The sequence below is a fragment of the Cetorhinus maximus genome, chromosome 2 (genome assembly GCF_964194155.1).
Source record: "Cetorhinus maximus chromosome 2, sCetMax3.hap1.1, whole genome shotgun sequence".
NCBI lineage: Eukaryota > Metazoa > Chordata > Chondrichthyes > Lamniformes > Cetorhinidae > Cetorhinus > Cetorhinus maximus.
This window is the reverse complement of record NC_135880.1, coordinates 9,771,228-9,794,192: the sequence shown is the minus strand read 5'-3', so window position 1 is coordinate 9,794,192 and position 22,965 is coordinate 9,771,228. Positions and strand designations below refer to the sequence as shown.

General features: G+C 40.3%; 1 protein-coding gene across 3 annotated transcripts in view; it reads left to right on the top strand.

Annotated features, from left to right (window-relative positions):
- Positions 1–22,965, top strand: part of zfyve28 (zinc finger, FYVE domain containing 28) — a 264,825-nt gene that overhangs the window by 83,382 nt on the left and 158,478 nt on the right. For all 3 annotated transcript variants that reach the window (XM_078560667.1, XM_078560661.1, XM_078560677.1), the window contains exon 2: positions 18,924–19,064. In XM_078560667.1, the coding sequence (XP_078416793.1) occupies positions 18,924–19,064 (141 nt within the window). The remainder of the gene's footprint in view (positions 1–18,923; positions 19,065–22,965) is intronic.

Below are 22,965 nucleotides of genomic sequence, written 5' to 3'. Positions count from 1 at the left end.
TCACCAGTGCAGACTGGATTTTTTGAACTGAGTTCTTTATGGTAAAAGCATAGCATCACATCTCACACCAGACGGGACATCATCAGGTTCAGATGCAACACTGCCCATTCTCCAAGAGCTAACCTACTGACAATATTGAGACTCTCACGAACATACATGGAATGAACTGCTGGCACTGGGACAAGTAACACCAGTTAACAGATGAATGTTACATGGATAAAACATCAGAAGTTACATAATTATAGTAACTAAAATAGTACAAATGAAAAATTTAATTAGAATGTAGCATAGTCTTTTTGCAGTCTAAATCCTAGCCAACTGCTCCGAATGAAGCAAAATTCCAGTGCATGCTGTCAGCTCAACTGCAGCTTTATGTTAAATCAATAAGTCACAGAAATGACCTGTGGCAGCGTTTACTGAACTGAAAGAATGACTGCACTATCTAACTAAAAGACTATCAAGATGATGGTGGAACAACGTAATTGTCTGAACTCTTAAATACAACAATTTTGCACCGAGCAATTCTGTGCAAATATCCAAATATGCAATATATCAAACTGCACATCTGACCAGGTGGTTGTTTCGATTGCTTGCATATTATGCTTTCAAAACTAATCAAGGACAATCCACAAGTGCTCAATTGTCCCCCTTTTTTGATATTTTTGGCATTTCATTTCTTTGGAAGATGAGCTATATTATTAAATTCACTAGTGGAGAAACATTTTAAATAACATATCCCTGCCTCCAATACAGTCAATGCTGCTGGAATATTAAAAGGAGTCAGTGTCCACAATTGACTTTACCAATAAATCCAATCAAAAGTAGAATATTACTTCCAGGAAGAGAGCACTGATTAGGCACAATATATCTCAGAAACTTGACAGCGCAGAAGGAGGCCATTCGGCCCATCGGGTCTGCACTGGCTCTCCAAATGAGAATTATGACCTAGTGCCATTGCCCTGCCTTTTCCCTGTACCCCTGCAATTGTTTGTTTATTTTCAAATAATCATCTAATGTCGTCTTGAATGCCTTGATTGAACCTGCCTCCACCACACTTCCAGGCAGTGCATTCCAGACCCGTTCCATTCCTGTGAAAAAGTTTCTTTCTCTCTGGCCGCCATTTTGGTATATGAAGTTGTATGAATAGAGGAGGGCATAGCAGAAGTCTAACATTCACTCTATGTACGAGGGAAAAATGTATGCCTCAAAGCGAATATGAGCCTCCAAAACATTTTTGTCACCCTGAAATGAATTATCCACAGTAAAGCCATCATAGTAAATGCTATCATGTTATGTCAAGTATCTTCATTAAAAGAATTCAACAGATCAGAGAAAGACATTTATAATGCCTTAAAAACTTATCCAACTGTCACAACATTTACAATAATAAAATTTAATGCAACATAAAAAACAAAATTCAAATTCCAACCCAAGTTCACATTGGGAAAAGGAATTTCATTTGATAACCGGGAGGTGTCCTGATCAGGCAGTGGAGTCCCAAGTATTCAAACACAGGGAGCATACAGCTTTAAGCTCTCAAGTTTGCCCTGACAGAGCAGTTCTGCGTAAAACTGTTTTTTATTCCTGGCTTGATTTATCATGGGCCTGAAAGTTTTGGGTTTTTATTTATTCGTTCACAGGATGTGGACTTCGCTGGCTCGGCCAGCATTTATTGCCCATCCCTAATTGCCCTTGAGGTGGCGGTGGTGGTGGTGAGCCAACTTTTTGAACCGCTGCAGTCCATGTGGTGTAGGTAACAGTATTCTGTTAGAAGGGAGTTCCAGGAATTTGATTCAGCAATAGTGAAGGAACAGCGATATTAATTACAAGTTAGGTTGGCTTGTGGACATGCTGCCCTTGTCTTTCTGGGTGGTAGAAGTCACAGTTTCGGAAGATCCTGTTGAAGGAGCCATGGTGAGTTGCTGCAGTGCATCTTGTAGATGGCACGCACTGCTGCCACTGTGCGTCATTCTTACTGTAGATTAATCCTAAATTGAAATGTCGATACACTAGTGTACAGAAATTAGCAGCAGCATGGATTTATGTATGCACCTAAGCAGGCCATGAAAGCAAAAGTTTGAAATCTCTAACAGCAGAGACCAAAGTTTTCAGATTTGTGCAGGCAATGCAGGTCAATCTGTATTTCAACAAACTAGGTCATAGCCTACTGAAGAGTAATTAGTATCTGCAATTTTTTGCTATTTCAAAGAATTGCAGAATCGGAAACAAAACCAGAAACTGCTAGAAGAATTTCGGTCAGGCAAAGTTGACAAAAGGGTTAATTCATTCTCTCTCCACACGCTCACAATCCGATAATTTTCCTTTCCGCCATCTGAAGAGCTGTCGGGGTGTGGGGAAGGCACCCAAAATTGGAAGGAGGCTGTTTGATGGAGGGGTCCCCTTCCACCTTCCAGTCCGAGGCTTGAGCAGGTTCACTTTTCAGGCAGCACCCTTGCCCCTGATCTCCTCCCACCAGCTTGAAAATTGACACTCGGAGGAAGCATCCCTTAAGTGGGGGTATGGTGGTGTAGTGTCACTAGACTAGTAATCCAGAAGCCCCAGTTAATGCCCAGGTCCCATCAAATTGGAAAATAGCACATGTCTGTTGTTGTAGGGAAATTGCTGGAATCTATTATTAAGGACGTTATAGTGGGGCCTTGAGAAAATCTCAATGCAATCAGGCAGTCGATATAGTTTTGTGAAAAGGAAATGGTGCTTGACTAATTTATTGGAATTCTTTGAGTAGTAACAAGCAAAATGGATAAAGGGGAAACCTGTGCATGTGCTGTACTTGAGATTTCCAGAAGGCATTTGACAAGATGCCACATCAAAACTGCTACTCAAAATAAGAGCTCATTAGGGGGTAACATATTAGCTAACCAATACTCTATCCATGCTAATAGGAAACGGAGAGACATTAATGGGTCATTGAATAGGCAAGATGTGACAAGTGGAGTGCCACAGGGACCATTCCTGGGGCCTCGACTATTTACAATTTATATCAATGACTGGAATGAAGGGACTGGTTGCTAAATTTGCTGATGGCACAAAGATTAGTAGGAAAGGAGTCTGCAAAAGGACAGAGATTCAGTGAGTGGGCAAAAATTTGGCAGATGGAGTTATAATGTGGGAAAATATTAACTTTTCCGCTTTGGCAGGAAGAATAGAAAAGCAGCATGTGAGGTACAGAGGGATCTGGGTGTCCTGGTATATGAATCACAAAGTTAGTATGTGGATACTGTATAGGAGCATCGGAGCAGGAGTAGGTCATTTGGCCCCTTGAGCCTGCTCCGCCATTTAATCTTCCCGCACTATCCCCATATCCTTTAATGTCAAATCTGTTGACTTTTGCTTTGAACATAGTCAATGACACAGCCTCCACAGCTCTCTAGGGTAGAGAACTCCAAAGATTCACCACCCTCTGACTGAAAAACCTCCTCCTCATCTTGGTCCTAAATGGCCTACCTCTTATTCTGAGACTGTCCCTTGGTTTTAGACCCCAACCAGAGGTACATCCTTCCTGGACCTACCATGTTGAACCATGTAAGAATTTTGTACACTCTACTGAGGTCACCTCTCATTCCTCTAAACTCTAGAGAATACAGGCCCAGTCTCCTCACAGGACAGTCCTGCCACCCCTGGGATCAGTCTGGTGAACCTCTGGTTGCACCCCTTCTATGGCCAAAATATCCTTCCTTAGGTAAGGAGGCCAAAACAGCGTGCACATTATCAGGGTGATCTCACCAAGACTGTATACAACTGCAGCAAGACTTCCTTACTCCTGATCGAGGTGTACAAGATTGAGGGGCATAGACAGGGTGGATAGGGAGCAGCTGTTCCCCTTAGTTGAATTTTTAGTCACAAGGGGGCATAAGTTCAAGGTGAGGGGCAGGAGGTTTAGGGGGGATGTGAGGAAAAACTTTTTTTACCCAGAGGGTGGTGACGGTCTGGAGTGTGCTGCCTGGGAGGGTGGTAGAGGCAGGTTGCCTCACACCCTTTAAAAAGTACCTGGATGAGCACTTGGCACGTCATAACATTCAAGGCTATGGGCAAGTGCTGGTAAATGGGATTAGGTAAGTAGGTCAGGTGTTTCTCACGTGTCGGTGCAGACTTGATGGGCCGAAGGGCCTCTTCTGCACTGAGATTCTGTGATTCTGATTCTGTGAAAGTTGAAATCATCTAATATAATTACCCTATTTTTATTGTTGTTACACATCTCCGCAAGTTGTGCACATATTTGCTCCTCAATGTCTGTCCGCCAAGTTTTGTCATCGGCAAACTTGGAAATATTACTTTTGGTGTCCACATCCAAATCATTGATATAGATTGTGAATAGCTGCGGCTGAAGTACTGACCCTTTTGGTACCCTATTAGTCCTAGTGTTCCCACCTGAGTAATTCGTTTATCCCAATTGTTTTCTGCCTGTTAACCAATTCTCAATCCATGGAGGCAAGTGAAATGTTGTTTCTTGCCAGGGGTGTGGAATATAAAAGTAGGGATGCCTTGCCACACTTGGACAGAGGAGACCACATCTAGAGCATTGTGTACAATTTTGGTCTCCTTATTTAAGAAAGGATAAAAATGCGTTAACATTTCAAAGAAGTTTCACTTGACTGATACCTGGTATAGGTGGGGTGGGGGTGGGGTAAATTATGAAGAAAGGTTGGGCAGTCTGAGCCTGTATCCATTGGAGTTTCGAAGATTGAGGAGTGATATTACTGAAACATATAAGACCCTGCAGGGACTTGCTCTCGTGGATGTTGAAAGGATGTTTTCCCCTTGTGGGAGAAGCTAGAACTAGGACACAATTTACAAATAAGAGGTCTCCCATTTAAGATGAAGGTGAGAAGAAATTTTTTCCGAGGCTTGTGAATCTTTGGAACTGTTTCCCCATAAATAGTGGTGGAGGCAGGGTCAATGACTATTTTTAAGACAGAGATGACCTTAAAGGGAGTCGAAGGTTATCAGGAGTAGATGGAATGTGGAGTTGAAGCCTTGACCTGATCAGTCATGATCTTAATGAATGGTGGAGCAGGCTCGTAGGGCTGAATGGCCTACTCCTAATTCGTATGCTCGTAAAAGCACTTTGTAAACAGTGACACAAACTCTTGTGTTAATTCAAATAACCTCTTATGCAGAGTAAAAGCAAGAATGCATTTGATATTCCCTTTTGAGCAGCACTATGCAATTAGTTCAGACTGAATTGGGTTTTATTAATAACTTGATCATTCATCAAGTATCAACAAATGCCTTTGGAATTTTTTTGTTGAAGTTAGTTTGTGAAGTCCGTACAATAATGTCTGATTGCCATGAGACCAAAAGATTGCAAAGTGACTTAACAAAGCGTTAATGTTTAAGGCTTTATGGATTCATTGATCCTTCTCAGCTGCCTTGCAATCTGCCTATTTTAAAACATCTTTGGGACTGAGCCTATCATGCTGTTTCAAAACACCTGGCCTTCAGAAAGGTTTTGGCCATTCTATCAAATATTAGTACCACACATTGTTTTTAGTGTGGCCCTGATAATTCTGCTGGGCTGAAGAGCTTAACTTAACATATTGCTAACAGATGCGATGTTTCATAGCAGTTCTACATTTATTGTAGTCTTGCTGTCTCTTTGCACTTATAAGTGCTGATTGGCTGGGAAGTTGATGGGAACTATAGGCTCCCCAAGCAATTCCAAAAATGCGCAAGGCTTGAACATAGTCCTTTTGTCGGCAGAGAATGGGTTGCTGTCTATGAATGTATGTCGCTTCTGGCAAGTGTAAATGAGCCACGTTACGAGCTTGACTGATTATCTTAAACTGTTTGATAACATAACTATTAGTGCAATCAAGATTTTTCAGCAAGCGCTGCCCAACCGCAAAAGCACACCTAACAGTGGACATTTTGGTTCGGGTTTTGCAAGTGCGGGCTGGTTAAGTATGGTCTGTACTCTGCCTATTACGAACAGCCATAGGAACATGCTGTTTGATTCAATCAGCCAATCGCTGGGATGTACGGTCTATGTACTTGGCATTGCACCGGCACTGAAATTTGTACACTACGTTGCTCAGTTGTGTGGTAGGTGCAATGTGTAGGTATATGGGGAAATTTACATCTCTACTTGACAGTTGTGAATAGATTGAGTGCCAGTTGGCTAAGCTACAATGTATAATTAAAATGAACATCCTGATTCATTATTTGGAAAGCCAGCTGAGTTTTATGTCTGATAATTTTAGTAACTGTCTCAGTGAAATTAACTCTAATAGATACACCTTAAGAAAATTAATAATGGAAATATCATTCATTATTGGAGAATAAGAGCCCATTATATAAATGTGTGTAAGCTCATTTTGTATTCGGTCGCACAAACAAATGGATCATTTTGTGTTGGAATTAATTTGTAACCTTAAAGGTTTTGAAATATAGAAAATAGGAGCAAGGGTGTCCTCCGTGAAGACAGAACCAAAATAGTTGTTTAATTCCACTGCTATTTCCTTGTTCTCTATTATAAATTCTGCCGTTTCAGACCTACATTTGTCTTTGCTAATCTTTTTCTTTACTTATTTGTAGAAGCTTTTACAGTCCTCTTATGTTCCTTGCAAGTTTACTCTCGTACTCTATTTCTCTCCCCTTAATTCCAATCTCTTGGTGGTCCTCTGCTGAATTCTAGACTGCTCCCAATCCTGAGGCTTGCTACTTTTTCTAGCAACTTTATATGACTCCTCTTTGGATCTCATGCTATTCTTAATTTCTTTTGTAGCCATGGTTGGACTACTTTTTTCCTGTTGTGTTTTAGAATCAGAAAGGAATGTGAACTGTTGCAATACATATATTCATCCCTTAAATAATAGCCATTGCCTATTTACTCTCGTATCTTTTAAGGAAGCTTCCCAATCTATTTTAGCCAACTCATGCCTCATAATTTTGTAGTTTCCTTTGTTTTGATTTGGGACCCTAGTTTCAGATTGGACTACTTCACTTTGCGTCCTAATGAATTCTGTTATGTTATGGTCACTGTTCCCTGAAGGACCCTGCTTGACAAGATTATTAATTAATCTCTTTGCACAGTACCAAATCTAAGATAAACTGTTCCCTTGACAGTTCCTTGAAATAATGGTGTGGAAAACCATCTCATGCACACTCCAGGAATTCATCCGCCACAGTATTATTGCTAATTTGGTTTGCCCAGTCTATATGTAGATTCAAGTCATCCATGATTGGTACATGCAACTCTAATTTCCCATTTAATGCTGTCCCCTACCTAACCATTACTGTTTGGAGGGGTGTGTGTGTGTGGACTGCAAGAGTTAGGCATGAAAAGGCATTTGAAATGCTAATGGACGACCTAAGTGAAGGGGGATTTGTGTTTGAGTATAAGTGGAGAGGTGTTTGGTTTTCAAAGAGACATGGTGGGATGTTTACGCCTAACAAGATAAATACGGCTGGCTATTATGTTGTTTTTTCCCAACAGTGTTCACCATAATGACAACATAAAAGATTTTTATATGGGAAAAGTAAATTCCAAAGACATGGGGGTACAATGAGATTTACAAATTAAAGAAAGAGAAATATATTTAAAGAAGGATGGAAGGCTCTGAGGGATGGCCATGTGAGATCTGAAAGGTACCCTCTGTGAAACTTTGGGAAAAGCCTCCAGTCACTTTGCAGAAGCCAGCTCTTCCAGTAACCAAAGTTGTTAAAAACTTTTGGATATCCACTGTCGAGTGGGTGCTTGTTGTAACCTTGCTGGATTGTCTCTATAAATTTAAAATCTATTTTGGATTGTTGCCTTAAAGGAGGTGTGTAGTTGGGAGTCTGGTTAAGCAGGAATTTTGAGAATTGATATAATAAGTAACTGTGTAACTTTAATCTTGTATATCTGTTTCATTTTCTTTTGTTAATGTTTTAATTTAATTTTTGAAGTCCCTAAAATTGTTAGTGGACTGATTGCTTCTGAATTCAGTACACAAACCTTCTTAATAAATACAAATTCCAAAACCATTGTGATAGCGTGGCCAAGTTTCCCTTGTTGATATGGTCAGCCTGGCAAATACCACCTGTCCTGTCATAACAGCCCCTTGTTGCTTCTTAACACCACCCAGACTGATTTACATCTAGATTTTCTGAGCAAATATCCTTTCTCACTGTTGCACTGATTTCATCCTTAACTAATAATGCTACACCACCTCCTTTTCCTTTTTGCCTCCCTCCGAAATATTGAATACCCTTGAATATTCAGTTCCCAGCCTTGGTCATTCTGCAGCTATGTCTCCGTCATCACAATCATATCACACCCGTTTACATCTATTTGCACTGTTAATTCATCTACCTTATGCTCCATGCATTCAGATACAGTGCCTTTAGATGTGTAAAAAATGTTAAAAAGACATATTTTCTTTTGTACTATCGCCCTATCTGCTGCTAGCCCTTGTTTCCTCTGCCTTCCACTTTTGCTTTCCATTTTTCTGTCTTTCACTCCTAACTTTGTTTCCTTCTCATGTCTCCCTGCTCAGGTTCCCATCCCCTGCCAATCTCGTTTAAACCCCCCCCCCCAACAATACCTGGAAATACCCCTGCAAGGATATTGGTCCCATTCCTGCTGGGGTACAACCCGTCCAGTTTGTTCGGGTCCCAATGCCTCAGGAAGCTAACGTCCCTCCCTCCTACACCATCTCTCCAGCCATGCATTCATCTGGTCATTTCCCCTATTCCTGATCTCGCTAGCACATGGCACTGGGAGTAATATTGAGGTTACTACCTTTTGAGGTCCTGCTTTTTAATTTATTTCCTAGCTCCCTATATTGTGCTTTCAGGACCTCTTCCCTTTTTTTACCCAGGTTGTTAGTACTGATATGAATTCAGAATTCTTTGGTCTCATCATTGTGTCAAGGCAGAAAGACACAAAATTATGGTCATACAAATTAGGAGTGGTCCACTCGGCCCCTCGAGCCTGCTTTGCCATTCAATAAGATCATGGCTGATCTGATTGTAACATCAACTCCACATTCTCACCTACCCCTTATAACCTTTCACTTCCTTGCTTATCAAGAATCTATCTACCTCTGCCCTAAAAATATTCAAAGGCTCTGCTTCCACTGCCTTTTGAAGAAGAGTTCCAAAGACTCATGACCCTCAGAAAAAATTTCTCCTCACCCCTGTATTAAATGAGTGACCCCTTATTTTTAAACTGTGACCCCTAGTTCTAGATTCTCCCACAAGAGGAGGTATCCTTTCCTCATATGCCCTGTCAAGACCCTTCAGGATCTTGTATGTTTCAGTCAAGTCACCTTTTTACTCCAGTGGATACAATCCTAGCATGTCCAGCCTTTCCTCATAGGATGACCCACCATTCTAAGTATTAGGCTAGTAAACTTTCTCTGAACTGCTTTTAATGTATTTACATACTCCTTGAAATAAGGAGACCAATACTGTACTGATCTGGTCTCACCACTGCCCTGTATAACTGAAGCCCTATTTTTGTATTTAATTCCCCTCCCAATACACAATAACACTCTCTATTAACTTTCCTAAGTACTTGCTGTACCTGCATACTAACCTTTTAGGGCTCATGCACTAGGACACCCATATCCCACTGCATCTCACAACTCTGCGATCTCTCACCATTTAGATATGATGCTTGTTTATTCTTCCTGCCAAAATGGACAATTTCAAATTTTCCCACATGATATGCCATTTGCCAGATCTTTGCCCACTTACTTAACCTATCTATATCCCTTTGTAGCCTCCTATGTCCTTTCACATCTTACTTTCCTACCCATCTTTGTGCCATCGGCGAATCAAGCAACCATACCTTCAGTCCTTTCATCCAACTCATTTCTATAAATTGTAAGAAGTTAAGGCCCCAAGCACTGATTCCTGTGGCATACCACAGGAATACAATCTTGCCAACCAGAAAATCATCCATTTATGCCTACTCTGTTTCCTGTTAGCTAGCAAATCTTGCAACCATGCCAATATGTTAGCCCCTACACAATGAGCTTTTATTTTCCACAATAATCTTTGATATGGCACCCTATCAAATGCCTTCTAAAAATCGAAGTACAGTACATCCACTGGTTCCCCTTTATCAACACATGTTACTACTTCAAAGAACTCCAATAAATTGGTTAAACATGATTCCATTTTGCAAAACCATGTTTATTCTACCTGATTGCCTTAAATTTTTTCAAGTGCTTTGCTATAACCTCTTTGATAATAGCTTCTAACATTTTCCCTATGATGGATGTTAAGCTAACTGGCCTATAAATGTCTGTCACTGCATCTCTATTGACCTATCTCTTAATCTATTTCACCAGTTCACTTTAGCTTGGTCTACTTTCATGCTCCCAAAATTGCCCTTTATTTAAGTTTAATGTACAAGTCTAAGACCCACTCTTCTCTCCCCCAAACTGAAGGAAAATTCAATCGTATTATGATTGCTGCTACCTAGGGGTGCCTTCATGATGAGGTCATTGATTAATCCTATCTCATTGCACAACACTAGGTCTAGTATAGCCTGCTCTGTGGTTGGTGCCAGAATGCGCTGTTGTAAGAAACTGTCTCAAACATTCTGTGAATTCCTCACCTAGGCTACCTTTGCCTATCTGAATTTTCCAGTCCATATGTGGATTAAAAGCCCTCATGAGAATTGCCATACCTTTCTGACGAGCTCCCATAATTTGTTCCTTTATACCCCGTCCTACTGCGTGAGTACTGTTAGGAGCCCTGTACACCACTCCCCCAAGTGAATTCTTGCCTTTATCATTTCTCACCTCTACCCAAACCGCTTCTGCATCATGGTTTCCTGAACTTAGGTCATCCCCCTCTATTGTGCTAATACCATCATGAATTTAAAAAGCCACCCTTCCACCTTTCCAAGCTTTCTGTCCTTCCTAAATGTCATGTACTTTTCAATATTCAGGTTCCAATCTGTCACCCTGCAGCCATGTCTCTGTAACAGCTATCAGTTCGTACTTATTTATTTCGATTGGCATGGTCAGTCTACTCATCCACACAGGTAGCAAGCACCTCATACCTGTTAGACAAAGTCAGGAGCTGAAACTCGTCCATCATTACATGCTGGTTCCCCTTATCTGCCTGATTTGCAGTCAATGGTCAGGCACAGGAGGATGTGACTAAGTCTAAAGTTCTGCCTAACCTAAGGGGTGTGATTGACTGACATTCCTGGAACCAAGTGTCCAGGTGTCATGAAACTGATATTTTTCACATTGTGAGCTTATGGGTGTGAGTGTGGGTGGTTCTGTCTGTGTGACTGATTTAATTGAATTGGAGTTAGACTACAAGGTTGAAATTATCAGAAGAATTAGGTGTAAAGCAGACTTTTGAAATGGAGATGGATAAGTTAGGATGAGAGTTCCACAAATAGGATGTGAATAAAACTTGCATTTTTAGATAGAAGGGGTTTTTGATTTTCAAATGGGTGGTAGGATGTTTACAACTAACAAGGTAAGCAAGCTCAAGCAATATGTTTATTTTTCCTGAAGGTACTGACTATATTGGCAACATGAAAGGTTTTTATATTATGAGAGAAGTACATTTCCAAAGACATTTGGAACAATGGATGTTACACATTAAAGAAAGAGAAACCTATATAAAGAAGGATGGAAGGCTATGTGGGGGTGGCGGTGGAAAATCTGGAAAGGTACGCCATGTAAAGCAGCCTTGGGGAAAAGCCTCTAGCCACTTGCAGAAATCTGCTGTGCTCCAGGAACTAAAGCTGTGTTTAAAAAGTGTTTGGGAGTCTACTGTTGAGTGGGTGCTGTGGTAACCTTGCTGGATTGCTTCTTTAAATTTAAAATCTCCTTTGGACTATTGCCTCAAAGGGGATATGTAGTTGGAAGTCAGGTTAATTAGGAATTTTGGGATTTATTATAATATCAAGTAACTGTAACCTTATGTCTATGATTGAATTCTTTTGTTTTATTTTGATTTTGTTAATGTTTTAATTTTTAAAATCTCAAGGTTGTTCGTGGGCTCATTATTTCTGAACTCAGTGCACAAATCTTCTTGTAATAAATACAAATTGCAAAACCATTATGATAGCGTGGCTAAGTTTCCCTTGTGGATTTGCTCTGCCTGGCACACATCACCTGCCAACCATAACACAGGTAACTCTCTCTCTCTCCATGATGCCCCACAATGTCCGCAACTCAGATTCCAGCTCAGCAAGTCAAAGCCGAAGTTGCCCAAGATATGGTTGCCCGTATTGCAGTGCATTCCAAAATTGTGCCACCTTCTTCACATTTTAAAAAAAAAAGTCTGTCTTATCCCATACCAGTTCCATACTGACTCTGAATTGGTTTGCTTGGCCACTTCTAAAGGCAATCAATTGTATCAAATCATTATACTTCAGAAGTTCAAGATGCAGGTCTACCCCTTGAGAAGGCGGTGATAGGCAATAAATGCTGGTTTTTACATGGCATACACATCCTGAGAATTAATTGAGAGGAAAAAAGTAAAATGCTTAATTTGTTTAAAAAATGTCACGGTCTGGAGTGCATGGTAAGCAATGCGTACAGTTTCTATTCGAACCTAACGATGAGAATAATTGTTATTGCTGTGGCAAGCTCTTTCCATTTGTGGTGCACTTCAAATTGTGCTGCTTGGAACATGTAGATTGCATATCCGCTAATGTAAACTGTATTTTCCTGTGAATCTGACTAAGAGTTGAGAGAACATTTGAATAGTAACTAATGATCTTGGAGAAACATAACTGAGAGGAACAATGATATAGCCCCTCTGTGCTTCAGTGTACACGCTTGCATGCAGGGCTGAATTGCAGTCCTGGTCTCGCCACTTTATCCCCAATCTCAACTATGCTGTGGTGGAGAAATAGAAACAAGTGACTGTGTATGTCCTTCAAGGAGAATGACCAGTGCACTGTGTTATAGAATAGAACTGATGGAAGGCTGTGAATGGGTTGTCTGTCCCCTCATTTGAGGATAGTGCCAAATGTGGAAACAACAACAATTTATATTTATTAAGTGCCTTTAATGTAATAAAATGCCCCAAGGTGTTTAACTGGAGTATTATGAAACAAAATTTGACCCGAGGCTGCAAGAGATATTGGGGCAGGTGAAGTCAAAGAGAGGTTTTAAGGTGCTTCTGAAAGGAGAGGGGCGAAACAGTTGGGATGAGAAATCCAGAGTTTTAGGCCGAGGCATCTAATGGTACAGACTCCGTTGATGGGGAGGAGGAAGTGAAATGCACAAAAGGGTAGTGTTGGAGGAATGCAAAATTCTCAGAGGGTTGTGAAACTGAAGGAAGTTACAGAGATGGGGACGCAAGATGCTGTGGAGGGATTTGAAGAGCAAGGAGAAACACCCAAACAATGGGGAAAAGAGAAATGTCAGCCCTTGCGCTTAAAATAAGTGCAAATTTCAATTATGTATCATCAGTGCAGCAAGCTTCTGTTATACAAGTCAGCTAACATACATCAGCCTATTCCACCCAAGCTGTTTTTAAGAACTAATGATCTGTATCATATTCTACACCTTTCTAACAGAGCTTCTAACATTAGTTAAATCATAGATTGACACCGTGCAGGTGGAGGCCATTTGTTCCATTGTGACCGTGCCAGCTCTTTAAAAGAATTAGATAGTTCGTCCCATTCCCCTACTCTTTTTTTATTTCCCCCATAGCCCTTCAAATTTTTTCCACTTCAAACATTGATCTAATTTCCTTTGAAATGCATTATTAAGTCTACTTCCACTCGTTGAGGCAGTGCATTCCAAAACATTGGAATTTGTGTTAAAAATAATGGGCTGTAACCTCTGATTTGAGGCATACTCCAAAGAAGTGCTGGGGAGTCCTGTGGAAAGTTCCCAGGTAAGAGTTTGCACAGAAATTGCCAAGAAATGCACGCTTCCTCTGGGCAATTGCGTTGCGCGGGGAGCCATCCGAAAACGTAGTTTGAATTGCAAACTTTGGTGTAACCCTGGCGGAACCATCCAATAGTTACCTAGAAAAAGTTAGAAGCATTAAAATCTCCTCTAACTTCTGGGTAACTATTGTAAAGACCCTGACCGATTCCCTCCCACCCCTAACTAACCAACCCCCCACGCTATTCCCCACCTGCTGACCTGCCCCCATGGAATTTCCCCCACCCGCATGGGATTCCTCACCACGTCCAACTCACATCCCTGAAATTCCAACCCCCCCTCCCCCCCACCCCCCCCAAGCCCCTCCCGATGTCAGCCCTGCCCCACCCCCAGGAATGTCCAGCCCGCTGCACCCCCGCCCGATGTCCAACCCACCCCCATCCTCACCTGATCTCTGAACACCCCAACCCCAAATCCTCTTTACTTACCTTAGGCACTTATCTTCTCCCTGGCCTGTCAATTTCAATGGGACCTTTAAACTTACCTGCTTTATAGCAGCTAGTACTGTTTTTAAAAAAAAGGGGTGTGCCGTCCTTCAATTCAGAAGTGCTGGACTTTGACGTTGGACTAAAGAGACAGCTGTGCTGCCTGGATCTCTCCCAGCCCGAGGTGGAAGGTCGGGCGAGACAAGCACGGAAGAAATTTGGCATAGGTAAGTGGGCACGGAGTGGCAATATGGCGCTGATTGCCGCTCTGAGGAAGTTACGGCCCAATTATTCGCATCTTGCCTGTTTACTTTGCCAGTTATCTTAAATCTGTGTTCTCTGGTTACTGACCGTTCTGCCACTGCAAACGGTTTCTCCTTATTGACGACTCAAAATCATGAATCTCCCCATAATCTACTCTGCTCTAAGGAGGTCTCCCAGCTTTTCTAGTCTCTCCATGTAACTGTAATCCTGGATCCTTGGTACCATTCAAGTATGTTTATTCTACATGCACTCCAAGGACTTGACACCTTTCCTAAATGTTGTACCCAGAATTGGACACACTGCTCCAGCTGGAGCCTCATCAGTGATAAATAAATGTTGAGCATAACTTTCTTGTTTCTTTTTACTGTCTCCATTTATATGAACGAAGAATTGTAGATTTTTTTTTAAAAGAACCTTATGAACTTGCCCTTCCACTTTCAAAGAATTTTTCATGCATGCCCCCAAATCTCTCTTCCTGTACATCCTTTAAAATTGTACCTTTTATTACCATTCTGACCCCTGGGGGACATCACTATTTTCTTAAACAGTTAAATTAAACCTTTATTAAATAAAAAAAAAAGATTTTAAGCACATACATGGGGTTACAAATTACTACTATGATAGCTCCTAGTTCCCCTAGTTAGTCTAACTCCCAGTTACACCTCCGTTAAGGCAACAGTAAGACACACAGATTTTAAAAGTCTCAAGCAAAGTAACACGATACCCTGAACAGTCGAATTCAAAATGAGTTTCCTTCACTTCGCTTCAGTGTAGACAGCAACTTGAGGCTTAGTGGTTGGAGGCGCTTCATGCTTTAGATGTTAGAATTCCTTTTTCTTACACATAATCTCATCTCTTTTATACAGGTTTCTCCCTTTTTAATGTAAATACTATTGTCCCAATGTGTCTTTTCAACTCTACTTTTCTGATAATAAAAACCTTTCATGGTACCAATTTTATCGGTAAGCTTTGGGGAAAAATAAGCACACTTTGGCTTTTTCTGGTTAAGCGTAACATTTTATCACCTCTTTTGAATTTCAAATTATTCTGGTTTATCTAAAAATACAAATTTCCCCTTTACACCTTACATTCTAAAACATCAGCCATGTTTACCTATTAAACATTTCAAACCTACCTTCGCTTCTTGATGCATCAAAGGCGTCAGACCAGCTGTCTTTAATTCAATTAAGCCTCTCACTCACCCTCTCTCTCTCTCTCTCTCTCTCTCTCTCTCTCTCGTACACACACACACGTATACACACACTATCCTACCTTGGAATAAATTCCTATAACATTATGAAAATTATTATATTTTCTGACAGACCGATTGACTAAAGCCATTAATTTGTAAATATTCTATCTTCCTTGGCAGCTGCATTTGTATGGGAAAGCAATCTGTATCATGTCTGACCACTTAAATGTTAGAGTGAAAAAGTAAAATTTGCCTCTTTTAGGCAATATGTTCAAAGAAAATTAGAGCTATATCTTGATTGTATTTGAGTCTGAAGCCAGTACAGATAAGTTGCAGGTTAACTACTTCAGCAGCATACAGCCTTAAAAGGTCAGTTTTATGTTCATGGCAAATTAAGGGAAACCTTTTTTGTTTTTGATTCTGAGGAGGATATTGGCTTGTAAAATGTATTTGTAGGTCACAATGTTCCTTTGGCTATTTAATGTTTATATAAATCTGCAAGTTTACAGTTCAGCTGTAACCAATTTTTTTCTGTGTTACCATGACCAAAAGGTTGGTTAAGCTATGCACTATGTCCTAGTAATGGTAGAAATACACTCGACAGCGACTTGTATTTATATAGCACCTTTTTAAAGTAATATAACATTGCAAGACGTTTCACTGATGGTCAATTTTCTCTGATAAAACTCCAATAAGGAGCTATCAAGGCTAGATATTAGACTTAAAACTTGGTCAATGAGAGTGTCTTCGACCAAGTAAAAGGTGGAAAGGTTTAGGGAGGAAGTTCCACAGTTTGGATCCTGGACAGCTGAAAGCGTGGCTGCCAGTGGAGGGAAGAAATGAAATCATGGATGCTGAAGAGGCTACAGTTTGATGGATACAGTGTTCCCAGATGATTAAGGTTGAAGGCAGTTACTGAGATAGAAGTGAGACCATGGAGAAAATTAAGGATGAGAATTTTAAATTTGAGGTGTTACTAGACCTTTTATTCTTTTATAGGATATTATGATGTGGCAGGTGGTATGTGCCAGATGGACTAAATCCACATGGGAAACTTGGCCATGCTATCACAACGGTTTTGCAATTTGTAATTATTACGAGAAGATTTGTGCACTGAATTCAGAAGTGATGAGTCCGCTAGCAGCTTTAGAGATTTTAAAAATTAAATTAAAACAATTAACTGAAGAAAAATAATTCAAACACAAGATTGAAGTTTTGATATTATAACATCCCAAAATTCCTAATTAACCTGACTCCCAACCACACACCCCATTTAAGGCAACAGTTCAAAATAGATTTTAAATTTAAATATGTTACCACAGCACCCACTAAACAGTGCAATTGCAAAGGCTTTGTAACCGCTTTAGTTACTGGAACAGCGCTTCTTCAGAGTGGCTAGAGGCTTTTTCCAAGCCTGGTTCACATCGTGTGCCTTTCAAGATTTTACACGGCCACTCCCACATAGCCTTCCATCCTTCTTTATATATGTTTCTCTCTCTTTAATGTATAAAATCCCATTGCTCTACATGTCTTTGGGAATTTACTTCTCCCATACTATAAAAATCTTTCATGTTGTCAATATGGCCTTTTTTCCTTTGGGAAAATTAAGTTTATCTCACTTGTCTTGTTAGTTGTAAACATTACACTATCCTTTTGAAAATCAAACAACCCCTTCACTTAGCTAAAAATGCAAGTTTCCTTCACGCCCTACCTGTGGAACCCTCATCCTAGCATATCCATCTCCATTTCAAAAATCTGCTTTACACCTAACTCTCTTGATTTCAATCTTGTAGTCTAAGCGTCTCTAGCCTAATTACATCAGTCACACACAACCATCCATACACCGATAAGCCAACAATAATAATATGAAATAAATGATAGTTTCGTGATATGGATGTGGGCGCCTTTGACAAGGCCAGCATTTGTTGCCCATCCCTAATTGCCCTTAAAGATGGTGAGCTGCCTTCTAGAAACAGGTCAACGTAGGTCAAGTGCAGAGTGACGGCTGAAAGGGACTTGGTGTGAGTCAGGATATGGGCAGTAGGGCTTTGGATGAGCTGAGGTTATGGAGAGTACAAGATGAAAGGCTGGTCATGAGCGCATCAGGGTTGGGGGTGGGAAATAAGGTTCAGTTACGCGAGTAGCCCATGATGTTGAATCCAAGCAAATACCTAATTTGACAATCAAAAGCGTAACAAGTGCTTTGTGAAATGGATTAGTATCATTTTCGAATTTGGTATGTACATACTTTGAATGATGCAAGTTTATTTTTGATTGTTTCAATGACTCTGAAATGGTGTGTGCCAGGTTGCTGAATATCCTGCTAAGCTCATTCCTGTAAAACAGATCTTCAAGCCATCACTTCTGGTCAGGAAATCAACAGTTGTCATGCTGTTTCTGCCACGTTGATCATTGTTAAATGTTATTGTTATGGTTTGTTCACTCAGCTAAAAATCTTTGTTGACTTGAAATGAAGGGTAAGAATGACCAAGAAAGTGGAGATAATACGCACTTGAGATACTGCAAGAAGCTTGATTTGTGAACAATACTTATTTTACACTTCAATCATTAATAGGCTATGATAATGAGAATGATTGATTGCATTGCAGCATGTCGCATGACTCTAACAACTCAGGTGTTCTTTCGGATGAGATGTTAAACAGAGGCCAGGTGGACATAAAAGGATTCCATTGCACTATTTTGAAGAGTAGGGGAGTTATCTCTGGTGTCCTGACCAATATTTATTCTTCAATCAGCATCTCAAAAAAAGGTTACCTTGTCGTTGTCACACTGCTGTTTGTGGGAGCTTGCTGTACTCAATTGGCTGTTGCACTTCTTACGTTATTGCAGCAATTGCACCTCAACAAGTACTTGATTAGCGGTAAGGCACTTTGCAATGTCCTGAGCTTGTGGAAGATGCTATAGAAATGTGAATCTTTTTCTTAAAAGTAATTATAGAAGCTTGCATCACAGGAGAATGCCATATCGTGGTCCATCATGCCTGTGCTGGATGAATGTACATTTACTTTCTGTAGATTAAAAATTCTTTGGATTAAAAGATGTTCAACAAATCTTGGTTAAAGATGAGTTCTGGGGTAGGTAGCATCTCCATTTACTTGTAACTGAGTTAATTGTGGATTTTCTTTGAAATCTTAGAGGTCAGACCCACAGCTCCTTGCCCAGTTCTACTATGCAGATGAAGAGCTAAATCAGGTTGCAGCTGAACTGGATAGTTTAGATGGACGGAAAGACCCACAGAGATGTACGCTGCTGGTCAACCAGTTCCGTTCCTGCCAGGTAACTGTGACAATCGCACCATCATTTACATTAAAGTATATTGCTGTTGGGGTTATTCTCATTTATTCATAATCTTATAACTTTAAGCAGTATCATTTCCAAGTCACCCCAGTGTGATTTGGGATGCATATCACATTACTTGGACGCTGGTTCAATATCCTGAAACTCCCTACAACATAGCAGGAGTTGCTTCATTGCATGGATGGCAGCCTTACCACCATGACCTCAAAGCAACCATGGATGAGCACTAAATGCTTGACTTAACAGCGATGTCCACAACCTGAAGAATATATATATTTTTTTTAAAGGAGTGAGTTTTAACTGGCCTGTTTGAACACACTAATGGTTTGAAATTGTACAAGCTCAATGTTTTAGATAATTATTAATGGATAACTAACTCAGTTTCTTGGGTAGCAGCCGAGTCCTAAATATTAATTCAGTGATGAAATGTATGATAATTAGAATTTCATGAGAATTGTTTATTTGGTAATTTGCACAAGTCCTGCCTTTTTTTTTTAAAAAAAAAGTCCTATCTTTATCTTTGACATGATTGGAAACTCTTAGGCATTATGAGTACGGTAGCATTGTGATTATGTTATTGGATTAGTAATCCAGAAGCCTAGACTAATAATGCACAAACATGAATTCAAATCGTCCCACCATGTCCGCTAGGGAATTTAAATTCAAATAATTAAATAAAATCTGGAATAAGTAGCTAGCATCAGCAATTGTTGGAAAAGCCCATCTGGATCACCGTTAGGAGAAATTCAGTCTGCATGAGACTCCAGATCCATGGCTGTGTGGATGACTCTTAACTATTCTCTGAAATTACCTAGCATGCTACTCAGTTGTATAGTGATGGGCAATAAGTGATGCCCTTGCTAGCGGCACTCATACCCTGTAAATGTATTTTTAAAAAATTAATGTGCAGTTCAGCTAAAGTCCTTTGAAACAAATAAACGTTACTGTCCTATGCCTGTTGGTACAGGAATAGTTTGTGCTATTTTAGGTGATTCCGGTACAAATCTTGCATGCCTTTTTGAACTGTGGGCAACAAAGTAATTAAGTGCCACCTGGTTTGAAACTTCACTGGCCCAGTGACCATCATAACTAACTAGTTAACAAGGCCATGGTTTGGATCTCTGCCAAGCTTTTGCAACTTGAGTAAATAAATTATTGTACCTTCTAATGCAATCACCATTTTTTTTAACCAATCAATGTGTGAATTTGTTTTTGAAGTGAGTCATTAATACTTTAAGTGCCAGTGTGCAGAGTTGAATGCATGTAGTTGAAGGTTGTACAGTAGATTCTGGTGTTGTATGAATGCTAACTAGAAACCCATCTATTACTTTGTTTTAGAAATCACTGAAAACATCTAGCTTTTTTCAGAATTATTCAGTGATTTATTTTGACCTAAATTGTAATTTAAATGAACTTCTTCTAGAAGCTTGGAGCATACTGGCATAATTTATATCCATGGTAACCTCAACCCTTCAAGTAGCAACAATGCAGTATTTAGTAGCACTGACCTGATTAACTTCAACTTTTTAGGTCTATTTCCTGTTTTGACAATTGGTCAGGTTTCTATTTGTTTTTTAGTTAAGTGTATACATCGCGAGTATTTTTTTTCCTAATTATATTCTACCAAAAAATATTCTCATATATCTGCCATGAAAATTCTTCACCCACCACAAATATCCCCTAAAACAATTTTGTCAGAAAAGCTCTCATATTTGGTGCTAAGAAATCTCCTGCACAATCCTTCTCCCAAACAGAACAGTGGATTCTCTTGGACTGCGGAACATTCTGCACTCCAAGTACACAAGTTGGGTTTTTTCCCCGCCTATTTTTATATTCCCTCCCCCTGCCCCACCCCAAACATCTGCCGTATTTATGGTCTGGACAGTTAATGTTCTGAAGGCTGGAGCATATTTACTCATGTAAATAAGATGGACTCTCGGAGGATTCCAACTACTGTGCAAAGTCCCTTGGCACGGTCTCCAAACAGAAGGATCTAACAATTATTGAACAGCTTGGAACTTTCAGGTGATCATTCTACGTGCGCTTCCTGTCTTTTCCCTCCTTGACGGATAGTTGCCTTTGCCTTTCCTGATTCACTTTCCACAGGCACAATGCAGAAACTCTTCTGGCATATATTTTAATAGAGATTTAGTAAAGGTGCTCAAAATTGAGGGCTTTTGATAGAGTAATAGGGAAAACTGCCCACGATAGCAGGATGATTGGTAGCCAAAGGATTCAAATTTAAGATAATTGACTAAAACATCTGGGGGAATTGAGAGTTTTTACCTACAACAACTTAGATTTGTATCACAATTTATTGTAATGAAACGTCCTAAGGCACTTCATAGTAGCAATAAAGAACAAAATGACACAGAGCAGCATAATAGGTCAGATGTCCAAGAGCTTAGGCAAGGAGGTAAATTTTAAGAACTGTCTTAAATCAGGAAAGCAAGGTAAAGAGGCAGAGAGGTGTAGGGAGAGAATTCCAAAACTTGCGGCCGAGGCAACTGAAGGCACAGCCTCCAATGTTGGAGCGCTAAAATCAGGCTTCTTGAGACCAGAATTAGATGAGCACAGATACCTCTGAAGGTTGTGGGGCAGGGGGAGATTACAGAGATGGAGAGGGACAAGGCATTGGAGGGATTTGAAAATGAGGATAAGAATTTTGAAATCAAGACGTTGCTTGACCGGGAGCCCATGTGGGTCAGCGAGGACAGGGGAGCTTGGGGAACAGGACTTGGTCCGAGTTTAAATGCAAGTAGCAGATTTTTGGATGAACTCAAGTTTACATAGAGTAAAATGTGGGAGACCAGGTAGGAGTGAGTTGGAATAGTCAGGTTTAGAAGTAACAAAGACGTGCATGAGAGTTTCAGCAGGAAATGAGCTATGTCACTGGTGAAGCCAGACAAAGTTATGGAGGTGGAAGTAGATGATTTTAGTGATGGAGCAAATAAAAGGTCAGAAGCTTATCTTGGGTCAAATATCACACCAAGGATGCAAACAAACTGGTTTAGTCTCAGTCTGTTGCCAGGGAGATGGATGGAAATGGTATCTAGAGAGTGGAGTTTGGGGCAGGGATCGAAGATAATGGCTTTGGTCTTCCCAATACTTAAGTGGAGGAAATTTCTGCTCGTTCAATATTGAATATTAGATAAGCAATCTGATAACTTAGCAACAGTGGAAGAGTTGAGAGAAATAGTAATCAGGTAGAGCTAGATATTGTCAGCATACATGTGAAAACTAGTAATGTGCTTTCGGATGATGTCACCAAGGGGTTGCATGTAGATAAGAATTAGGGAGCCAAGGATACTTGGGGACATGAGAGGGAATGGTATGAAAGCAGGAAGAGAAGCCATTGGCTACGATTAGCTAAGAATGGAACCAGATGAGAGCAGTTCCAGTCAGCTGGATGACAGTGGTGTGAGCTATTTGAGGAGGATGATGTGATCAACCATGTCAAAAGCTGCAGACAGATTGTGATTGATGTCATACTTTGTCATAGTCACATAGGATGTCATTTGTGACTTTGAGAACTGTTTTGCCACTGTGTCACAACTTTTAGATTGCTGCCAATCTAGAATGCACTGCTGGGAAGTGTGGTTGAAGCCGATTCAGTGGTAACTTGGAAAGGAATTGACTTTGCGTTTAAGCAGATCCTTTAGAAATATTTATTGGATTTGCAGTTTTCCTGAATTGTCTTGGCTTGCAAGAATTTCCACAGCATACAAGCAGCACAGAATGCTACTTACCTTACCTGCCTAACTGATCATTCATTAGTTATTCTTACTTTACTTGGCATGGTGGATCAACTCAAAGCTCAGGCTTTCTCCTCAAGTCCACGGTAGCTGGAGCCATATTTTACTCTTGTTTTACTGATCCT